This window comes from Vicia villosa, unplaced genomic scaffold, assembly GCF_029867415.1.
Source record: "Vicia villosa cultivar HV-30 ecotype Madison, WI unplaced genomic scaffold, Vvil1.0 ctg.001544F_1_1, whole genome shotgun sequence".
Classification (NCBI taxonomy): Eukaryota; Viridiplantae; Streptophyta; class Magnoliopsida; order Fabales; family Fabaceae; genus Vicia; species Vicia villosa.
In genome coordinates this window covers 211,002-222,769 of record NW_026705660.1, presented here as the reverse complement: position 1 = coordinate 222,769, position 11,768 = coordinate 211,002, and the positions used below count along the sequence as shown (strand labels likewise).

The 11,768-nt window shown below is 39.2% G+C and overlaps 1 protein-coding gene across 1 annotated transcript; it reads left to right on the top strand.

Moving 5' to 3' along the window:
- The first annotated feature begins 893 nt into the window (after positions 1-893).
- Positions 894-3,049, top strand: LOC131635781 (uncharacterized). The gene is made up of 6 exons (XM_058906425.1): positions 894-1,079; positions 1,197-1,750; positions 1,829-2,021; positions 2,108-2,172; positions 2,278-2,488; positions 2,638-3,049. The coding sequence occupies exons 1-6, from the start codon at positions 915-917 to the stop codon at positions 3,007-3,009; spliced, it is 1,560 nt and encodes a 519-aa protein (XP_058762408.1). The 5' UTR covers positions 894-914; the 3' UTR covers positions 3,010-3,049.
- Positions 3,050-11,768: the final 8,719 nt, after the last annotated feature.

The following is an 11,768-nucleotide window of genomic DNA, read 5'->3' as shown; positions in this document are numbered from 1 at the left end:
TCCTTATTATAAAATTATTTTTGCGTGACGTTTTCGTCCTTCTATAAAAACTAAAACTACGTGCATAAATAATTGTGTAGAGACTAAAACATGGATCTGGATCCTCTACTGCTATTTTCTTCCTCCAGCCCCTTCTGCCTTAATTTTAACCTTCTGATTTATCCAATAACAGAAAGCAAAAGATTTGCATTAAATAATTGAAAAGATCAAACCGTTAGATTTAATCCAACGGCCAGGTATCACACAGGAGAGATGGGCAGCTGGAAGATTGCTGGAGGTGATCTATTTCCACTAAAACATGATTTTTTTTTTATAAAGACTAAAAGTCAAATTTAATTATTTTGTAAGAACCAAAACATATTTAACCCTAAATTTAAATATTGTTGGTCTCCTTCTAACTTTTTTTTTTTTCCAGTAAAAAAGTGATGAGATATCAATTTGTATCGACATGTCTCATATATTTTTCATCTCTTAACTTCTAAAAGATACGTTTCACAAATGACAAATCATTTAAAAATGAACTTGTCATTAATTTGAAGTAAAAAAATATGAGGAGAATAAAATTGTTTAAATTTAAAAGTGTAATTAAATTTAAATTTTATGAAACACTACAAATTCAACAAATTAACTTATTTGTTATCAATTATCAATTAGTTTATTAACTAGACCTAAATTGTTTTGAATAAGTCACCTCCATAGACTAGACTCACCCACCCAAACTTAGTGGACTTAAACTAAGAACAATAAAACTCTAAGAATAGAGGGACCATATTCATTTTACATCCATAACTCCTCTCTCTTTCAACACCCTTTGTCCTATTTAATTTTCGAGTTTCTCATGCATATATAAGTCTCTCATAGATAATAACAGCAACACACAAGAATTAGAGAAGCTAGATTGATTGAACTCAAACATGAACAAGTACACTAAAACATATCTCAAACTATTTCGAAGAGGTTCTAAATCTAATCATAAGAAGAGGTTCTCCAAGGAAGCAAAAGTTGCAGCAGTTACCACCACTGTGGTTGCTGTTTTATGCTTAGTAGCCGCTTTTTGTTATTTTGCACCTTCCAATAATGTGAGTTTCATGCATAATCATACAGCATGCAATTTTGGAAAACAAAATATCATTCTTCTTGCACTGTTTATAAAACTGTATTTTAACAAGAAACTAATTTGGCAATTATTTTTTAAGTATATATTTTCAGGTGATTTTGTTCGAAATAAAAACCCTTCATCCATCCACACAAACATACACAAAGAACAAGAGTATCCACTTAGATGCACCAAAGGGAACAAGACTGAGAAACAAACATGTCCAAGAGACTACTACCCTACAAAACATTACCCAACAAATCAAAATAGCCATGTTTGTCCCTCATACTTTAGATGGATCCATGAAGATCTAAAGCCATGGAAAGATATAGGGATCACAAGAGAAATGCTGGAAGGAGGAAGAAGAACAGCAAACTTTAAGGCTGTGATTGTGGACGGAAAACTATATGTAGAGAAGTATATGAAATCTTTTCACACAAGAGATGTGTTCACTTTGTGGAGTATTGTGCAACTATTAAGGTTGTATCCTGGCAAGATACCTGATTTAGAACTAATGTTCGATTGCGAAGATAGACCTGTTATTCGGTCGGATGAGTTTCAAGGCCCAAATGCTTCGCCGCCGCCTTTGTTTGGATATTGTTCTGATCAATCGAGTTTGGATATCGTTTTTCCTGATTGGTCTTTTTGGGGATGGTAAGTGCGAAATTAACTTCACTTCTTCCTTTATTATATTTTTAAAGCAATGTTTAAGTAATAATAATATTTGAATAGGGCTGAGATAAATATAAAGCCATGGAATGGAATCATGAAAGATATAAAAGAAGGAAACAAAAGGATCAAGTGGAAGGATAGAGTACCTTATGCTTATTGGAAAGGGAACCCTACTGTTGCTGCAACTAGGAATGATCTTCTGACATGCAATGTTTCATCAGAGAATGATTGGAAGAATCACATATACATACAAGTATTTTTCAGTCATTTTTGCAATATGTTTTTCTTCCAATTCACATCAAAGGAATATTAACTCATTGTATTTATGTTTGTGTCAAGGATTGGGCTAAAGAAACCAACGAAGGTTACAAAGAATCCAACTTAGCAAATCAATGTACCCATAGGTAATACAAATATATCTTTTGCTAGAGATTCAATGTTAATTTACATATTTTTTTCTGGTCAATGTTGGAGAGAGTGATGATATGTGCATTGATGGTTTTGTATAGGTACAAGATATACATAGAAGGAATTGCTTGGTCAGTGAGTGAAAAATACATTTTGGCATGTGATTCCATGACATTATATGTAAGACCCAATTACTATGATTTTTTCATGAGAGGCATGGTTCCATTGCAACACTATTGGCCCATTAGAGACAATACTAAATGCACCTCTCTTAAATTTGCTGTGGAATGGGGCAACAATTATACCGATAAGGTATCTCTCTTTCATTGAGGGATTGGTTTCTGCTGTTGTGCGTAGAAGATATGTGATTTATATATAAAAAAAAAATTAAATTATTTCTTTCATTGTATTTATTTTGCATTACATCAAACATATTATATTTTGTAAAATTTACCTATCAGGCACAAGCAATAGGAAAAGCTGCTAGCAAATTCATGCAAGAGGACTTAGCCATGAACAATATATATGATTACATGTTCCATCTTCTTAATGGATATGCAAAGCTTTTGAGATTCAAACCAACTATACCTCAAGGAGCTGAGGAACTTTGCTCAGAAACAATGGCATGTGATTATGATGGTACACATAGGAAGTTCATGGAAGAGTCAATGGTTATGTCTCCTAGTGATTCAAATCCATGCACCATTCTTCCTCCATATGATTCTTTGACCATACAAGAAATTTTAGAGAGAAAAGCTAATTCAACAAGACAAGTAGAAGTTTGGGAAGATGAATATTGGCAGAATAGAAATAATGGACATAGTATTGCCTAAGTTGTTAATTTTCTTTTCGAATAAGTTTTTTTTGGTATTACTTTATAGTGTCTAATTTATAAAATTTCATGTTTTAAATCCTTAAAGATAATTAGATAGAAACTAAAAACAAAATTAAAGATAATTATAACAACTAAAACACAAATTTTTAATAAAGACAAGTTTTTGAATAAAAAAGGAAAAATAGAGAGAGAATATGGAAAAAATAACCTTTACTCATCAAAAAATTAACAAAATTTATATTTGGACATGTCTAACATATTCTTCATAAAATTTTCAAAAGGACAAATAGGATGAGAGTACCACCATATTCATTATCAACAACAAGAAATTCGCATTGGCTAATTTATTTGTCTAAATATGGTCCTTTATGAAAATATGAGTTATCTTGAATACTGATAACATATTGTTTTGGATTAGTCCAATCTTTAGAATTGGCCCAATCCACTTTTATTTGTAGATCTGGCTCAATAAGCATTGGCCCATACACTCGGGCAAACAGAGACTTCCCTCTTGCCCGCCTATCGAGCACGCGCGAACGATGACTATTTCGCAATAAAGGATCATTCGAGCACGTTGATACTCCCGTCCTTGCCAACAGCTAGTTCGTTCGGCATGGATGGACAAGGACTAATATAACCGTCACCTACATTTTGGACCTTGGAATCACCCCTAGCCCAAAACATCGTGACCAATAACCACGCACTAAGGAGAACATTATAAATAGCCCTCACCACCAAGAGGGTAAGGTATTGCATCTCTCTCTCAAACTTATACTTTCTGTTGTACAGTTGCTCCTGTTCTTACTTTGGCATCGGAGTGCCTTGCAGGTACAACCCCTTTTTCTCCTCAACCATCACCGAAAATCACGCCGTTGCAGCAGACCAATCGATTATGACCTGTAAAGATCAGTGGCGCCGTTTGTGGGAACTCCGGCTTCCCCGTTTCTATTTCTTTCATCTTCTTGATCGTTTCTTTCACATCAAAGAACTCAGAAACCAAAGCTTCTTAATTACCCTATTCAATGGCCAACAACAACGAGAATCTTTTTACTCATAACACTGTCCCAAATCTGATTAACAAGACTGATGTTGACCAAATTGCGCCGCCTCTAGACGGTAACAACATGCACCTCCAGGATGTTCATACCGCATCTTCCTCCTCAAATGATATAGGTGACGCCACCATTTGCCGTCATAGGACTACCAGCGGCAAGAACCATCAAGATTTTGTCCCCGACGACATCCCTTTGGACGCAGCGCCGCCCAATGCTGATCCGACCGTGACTGCCATATTCGCAACTCTGAACCAGATGCCTTAATTCGTCAACAAAACAACAAAATTGGGGCATTAGAGCAGAAGCCTTGGCGACCGGGAAGCGCCACCACTCTCCTCCCCGGCGTGAACCTCGATCTACCCTTGCCAAGAAAAGCAAGGAGAACCATCGTTCTCACCGGCACACTCCATCACCCCGACCAAAGGGGCGCGCTAGAACGCCTTCCCCTCGACCAACATACCGTCCTCGGCATAGAAGGTATAGCTACACTCCTTCCCTGTCACCTATTTGGAGTTACGAGGAAGAGGAACGTCGCGCCCCCCTGTCCAAATCTATTATGGAGACACCCCTGCCCATCGGGATGGAGAAACCTCATATTTTGGGTACCTATGATGGAATGACGGACCCAGACGAGCATATTGAAAATATTAACGCTCTCCTTGACTACAATGGAGTCTAGGGAGCGGTCAAGTGCATGGTGTTCCTGACGACACTTCGCAAAGGAGCAATAGTTTGATACAAGAGCCTACCAGATGAGTCTATCACTTCCTAGAAGGGTCTGGGCCGACTTTTTCCACGACATTTTACTGCCTCACGCTGACACCCCAATTCTAAAGCCACCTTGGAGGCCATCATCCGAGGCAAGGACGAGTCGCTCAGGGCCTATATTGAAAGATTCAACAAAGAGGTTGTGCATGTGTCCACCTCGTATGATATGATGAAATACTTGCTAGAGCAAGGTCTCCGTCCTTGTTCTGACTTTGCTAAGGCTGTGGGCATAGAGACGCCCGCCACGCTCGACGCTTTCCTCCCTAAGGCTCAAGCTTATATTCAGTATGAAGAAAAAGAAGCTGCTCACACAACTCGAGACTCTAGGCATCAAAAGAATGCCAAGAACGCGAAGCAAGAAGAGGGATATCGCCGAAGATTTGAGATGAAGAGGGAGGACAGATCCCGTGTTGCCCAGGACTATAAAGGTCCTCTAGGAAAGTTCCACGTCTACACCCTGCTAAATGCCTCCCGCGGTCGCATTCTAACGGAGTACGTCATTTCAGAATTTAAGACAACCGAGGTACGCTTCCCTAAGCAACTGCCTGCTCGAACCAATGTCGACAAATCCAAGTATTGCAGGTTCCACAAGAGCCACGAGCATAACACGGAGGACTACATCCATCTAAAATATGGGATCGAGATACTCATTCGGGAGGGGCACCTCAAGCAGTAAGCCAATAAGAAAGAAGCTCCCCAAGAAACAAAGACTATCGCTGAGGAGAAACCCTCGTTCGACGATGCTCTTGCTCTTCAGGTCACCATGAGTATTACACGACCGGAGGATTTCAACATCCCCGACTGGGCGGATGTTCCTACATATTTCTCATCCCACAGGCCTTGGGAGTCATTTCTGTCCGCAATGGTTATCTCTGGCGGAGAATTCAACAAATTGACGGTCAGCTCGGTAAAACGTAAATTCGAGGAGCCCACCTAAGCGAGCTCGGGAAAAATTGCTACGTTGGACCAGGCTTGGGGAAGTTCAACCCCGATTTCCTTCTACAAGGAGGAAGTCCTCTGGGGATCTCCCAACGCTACCATTCCCTTGCTCATCAGGGCCAGGATGACAAACTTTGACGTTTGTCGCATCTTGGTCGATTAGGGCAGCTCGATAGATATTATGTACTCACAACTGTTCGCCACCCTGCAGTTGGACGAGATCCATCTTACTCCATACGTAGGCTATGATCTACAAGAATTCAATGGTGTTGTGACCAAGCCTTGGGGGTTCATGGAAATGATCGTATAATTTGGAACAACTGAGACGGTTAGGGCCATAAAAGTCTAATTCTTGGTTGTCGACCACCCATCGATCTATCAGCGCATCTTCGGACGTCCCAGTCTTCTCGAACTAATAGCGGTACCCTTAATTGCCCATCTCAAAATGGAGTACTACACTACGAAAGGACAGGTAGCTACCTTGCACAGAGATATCGAGGCTGCCCGGAGATGCTTTTAGGAAGCATCTAAGGGCCTCAACTCCATTAAGGTATCACCTCATCCGGATTCCAAGTTAACACTGCCCGCCAATTTTGAGACCCAGAAGTCGTTGCCGCATGTCAACACCGTCGACTTAGACAATCGCTTCTGCAAAGAAGCTGAAGACCGGTTCGAGGCAAGGAGTTCCTCATCAGCAACCGTTGAGGACCCCTTGCGCCCTATTCCTGATGGAGATTTTGAGCTCATCCCCCTTAGTGATTATCCAAACAGTGGAGTAAAGATTGGAGCCAACCTCCCTGACCTGAAGAGGAAACAGCTAAAGGCATGTCTCTAGGAAAATGCTGACATGTTCGCTTGGAGTGCAACAAAGATGTCCAGTCTCGACCCTGAGGTCGCCTACCATTATTTGACTATAGATCCCGCCTGCAAAGTTGTTACCCAACGGAGGAGGAAACAGTCCCCAGAGAAGACGGTTGCGGCCGAAGTAACTGTAAAAGACCTCCTAGAGGAAAATTTTATATCGGAGGCCAAGTACACCACTTAGGTGTCCAATGTTGTATTAGTTAAAAAGAATAATGGAAAGATATTAGTTAAAAAGAATAATAGAAAGTGGCGAATCTGTACTGACTACACCGAGCATGGAATTGAGGCCAACCTCGACAAGTGCAGGGCCTTTTCCAAGTTTCCCACGCCGAACTCAAAGAAATCTATCAAATCCTTAAACGGTATGCTGACATCACTATCTCGCTTCATAGCCAAGTCTTCTCAGCATGCTCTTCCCCCTCTTCAAGCTTCTGTGCAAAGAAGCTACATTTGAATGGACAAAGGAATGCGACGAAGCCCTCATCCACCTTAAATGAGCACTTTCGCGACCACCGGTCCTCTTGTGACCTAACAGCGGGGAAGTCTTGTACCTATATCTCGTTGTGGCCTCCGAGGCTATTAGTGCTTCCCTCATCAAAGAAACTCCAGAGGGGCAGAAACCCATATAATTCACAAGCAAGCCCTTCAGAGCCCAGAGCTCATATATCAGCAAATCGAGAAGGTAGCTCTGGCCCTCTTTAACTCCACGGGGAGATTAAGGCATTACTTGCTAGCACACACTATTGTGGTACGAACCGAACAACCCATCAAACAATTGCTCAAACGTCCCGATATGCCTTGAAGAATGCTCAGTTGGTCGCTAGAACTAACTGATTTTGATATCAAATATGAAGGCAGAAAGGCCTTGAACAATCAAACTTTAGCTGATTTTGTAGCCGAGATAACCTTCGTTGAATCTTCAAAAAATGATGCCCGAAAGTAGACCATTTACGTCGACAAGGCATCTAGCTCGACAGGAAGTGGAGAGGACATAATCTTAGAAAACAGAGAAGGTATCTCGATTGAGGTATCCCCCACGCTATCTTTCCCTACTTCCAACAACCAAGTAGAGTACGAGGCTTTCCTCGCTAGTTTGAGACTGACTAAAGACATCGGAGACGAGGAAGTCGAAATTTTAGCTGACCCTGGCATAATAGTACCTCATGAACGATGAACTACCGGACAATCCAAAAGAGGCTGCCACAGTCAGAAGAAGGGCTTGCTCATGCATCTTAGTGGAGGAAAAACTAGACCGATGAGAATTCTCCGTCCCTTTTCTCAAGTGTGTCAAAGAGACAAAAATCCCTCACATTCTGCGAGAGATTCATGAAGGGATCAACACCCAACACTTAGGAGGAAGATCCCTCGCTCGAAATGCCTTACGAGTAGGATACTGCTGGCCTACGATGCAGCAATACACAAAAGAGCCGGTCAAGAAATGAGAAAAATGCCAACGGCACAGGGACATGCACATTGCCCCTCCTACCGAGCTCAAATCCCTATCCTCTCCTTGGCCCTTCGCCTGGTGGGGCATGGACCTCCTAGTGTAACACCCCAATTGTAACACCCCATAAATTCAGTTTATTAATTTAATTTGGATTTAAATTAAATAATTGGAATTTTAGTATTTTATTTGGATTTAATTAGAACTGATGGAATAAGAGCTATTGGGCTTATGGTGTGATGTGAGTAAAAGAGGGGTGCTATTTGGTTAGGCCTTTTTACTAAGTGGTGTTCATTTTATTTTATTTTTCATAAAATAAGAAAAGGAACCAAGAGAAGAGAAAGAGGAAGAACACGTGAAAAGGGCAAGAGAAGAGAAAGAGGCAAGAACGTGAAACCGGAAGGAGAGCATTCAAGAAATTCATAGAGGTAAGGGGGGACTCTTCCTTTTAGTATCTCTTATGTGGTCTTAGGTAATAGGTAGATTGATGTATGGTTTGATTCAATTAGACATTGGGATTGTTAGGTTAGGGTGTTATAATTTGGATTGAATTGATGATAATTGTGTGAACTATTTGGTTGATAATGAGTTTAAATGATGTTTTGTGGTGTATGATTGAATGTATGATGATTATATGCCTGTATGTGATGTCTGTGGTCGATTTTGGACTGAAACTAGGTGGAATCGCAAGGTCTGTCGCAGACCTAAGAATTGCTGAAATTGCAGGTCCGCTGAGCGGAGGTCCCAACGTAGTTCGCTTCTGTTTGACGTCGCTAGAGGTCCGCTAAGCGGAGGTCTGAAGGATTTCGCTTCTGCCTTGCATCGCTGAGCGAACCTTGCTGTGTGTGAATTTTTCCAAACTTTAAAATAACGTATCTTTTGATCCGTGAATCATTTCTTAGTGTCGTTTTGGGTGTTGTGCAAGTAATTAAATGTTTTATATGATGAATGATTAATATAGGCAGTAGCCGACTTTATTTCTTTAAAACTCGATTTAATTACTTGATGAGAATTGAACATTGTGTGCATATGAGATAGGTGAGATAATGTATTTGATGTGAAGATGAATTGGTTGTAATTATTATTATGATTGTGATGAATGCATGACTATTTGAATGATGTTGAAAACATGTACATACTTATTCGGTGATGTGGTGTTGAGATGAATTGTTCATCGTGATTCGGTGATGTTTTTAAGTATGCTATGTGTGTTTCATTCATTCATATGTATTTGATGTTGGATCCCGGTGATGTTTGGATCGTTGGTGGACATATTTCCCATTGTGCGGAAATTGTGTCGGTGGGCCGTATCTCGATGAGGCGTAGATCAGTTAGGTGGATTGATTCCACGATTTATTGGTACCACATGCATAGTGTCAGTTGTGTCATATGCATTTCGTCATAACATGATTGTATGGATTTCTGTGTTATGTGTTGTAATCTATTATTGTGTGAATTGATGAATAATAGATGTGAATCTGAATATGTATAATTGGGTGAACGGTATATTATGATGCTTGTTACTTATGAATTGCATAATATTTACTAATTGAGAATGAGACTCACCCTTACATGTTGTCATTTTCAGATTGAGGAGTAGCGGCATTAGTGCTTGGTGAGGATGACTCGTAGAGTTTATCCGTTTATGTTGGGTCGTGTCGGTCATGCTCTGATCTGTAACACTGGGGAACGATAGTTTTAGAGTTTTTATGAGATTACTCCATTTTATTTGGTGTTGGATTATATTTCCATTTGGTTGTAGTTGATGATGTTTCTTATTCCGTTGTGATAAACATAATTATGTTTTGGTGAACCGTTTCCTAATGAAGCATGAATTTGACCTTAGTTGAATTATCTGTTTTAAATAATTGTGGCACCCTTGTGTGTATGTTTTTACTCTGATTATTTATTTAAATTGCCGCGAGGTTTTGAAGGGTGTTACACCAATTCTACCCAATAATTATTCGGTAATTATAATGAAAAATCATAGTTATTCAAAAACTTTATCAACAATTGAGATGTCACATTTCGTCATTTAAATCATATACGGCATTCACGCCTTCACATAGATACATAACACATACAATTAAAATGGACAAATTATAACATTTAATTTAATCCTCAAAATCACTTCATCAAATAATTATTTTATCTCGCAGCGGAATTCACAAAACTTCACAAGTTTTCAATTTAATCATAACATCTTCGCAATATAGCTATAAGCTACAATTCAACAATAAAACATCATTGAAAATTCAGCAAGTAACAAATAATTAAAACACACGTTTATCCCCCCAAGTGCTACGTATCAGAGAAAGACACCAACTCGACTAACAGCAACTAAAGACTTCATAAATTCACTTCAAAACTTCCACCGCTATCTTGAGTACCTGTCTGTTTCCCACGGTAAGGGAAACATCATTCAGAAGGAGTGAGATATCGAAAAATATAAACAAAAGTATGATAATTAATATGTTAGAATTAAATCATACAAAATTATCACGTTACAACTTTCAGACGACAGCTATAACAACAATTTAACATTGTACAGATATAATAACAAAATCAACAACAACATAATAATAGTTATAACAACTTTTTTTCATCTTCCAGACGGTACCTGTAACAACAAGTCATTAGCATAACAACTTATAATTACAACTTCACATTATCACAATTCACTTCACATCGTCATATTCAACAACAACTCAAGTCACATCACGTCACAATTAAATCACACTCATGCCACATATAATGAGACTCTACAATTGCACATGCATGTGGTACCCAGGGCTTCAGCCCCCATCGCCAATTGCCAGTTAACAGAGACATCAAGGCATAAGCCTTCGTCACTAATTTGCCAATTCAGGCCGTCGCCAAAAATGCATATGTATATGAATGCAACAAACACACACAACAAACAACATCATCGTCACAAAGGCATAAGCCTATATCGTCGCTATACCATTAATAGAGGTATACATCGTCAATGAAACATTCTGCAACTTCGCATAAAACAACAACAATTATCACCACAACAACAACTAATTTCATCGAATCAACACGACAGAATCACAACAAATAATCCATGGAAAAATTCATACACCTTAATCCCACATACAATCATCATATTCCTGGTTATATAATTTGAACCTCACCCTTACCTTGGTAAATGTAGACTCTTTCACCATAGCTCTAAGCTTTTCTCCAAAAGAAATCCTTTCTAATATCAACTAGAGACACACCTAAACACCAGTTCGGTAATCAGCTTATCAGACGAACTTAAAACCCTCAAAATAAAAATCGCTCCGGTCAGAACTTACCTCTATGAGTCAAGAACGTTGTGTCCAAGTACCATAACGATTCAACGGTTGGATTGAGAGATATGCCCGATTTGCCAAGGTGACTCTATGCTGAAACTTGCTGCGAAAATTAAGGCTTCCTCCATAATTTTCTTCTTCTCTCAAGTGCTCCTCCCTTCTTTCTCTTCTCTTTTCTATTTTTCCTTTCTCCCCAAAAATAAGTTATGAGACTCCAACTCTAAAACCCTAATTTTCTCCTCTTACTATCTCTTTTCTCTTAATGGGCTTAACTCATAATCTATCTATTATGTTTCTACTACTAAGGCCCAATTAACTATATCTCTCATACAACTTAATTAACCCAAATAACACAAACACACATACA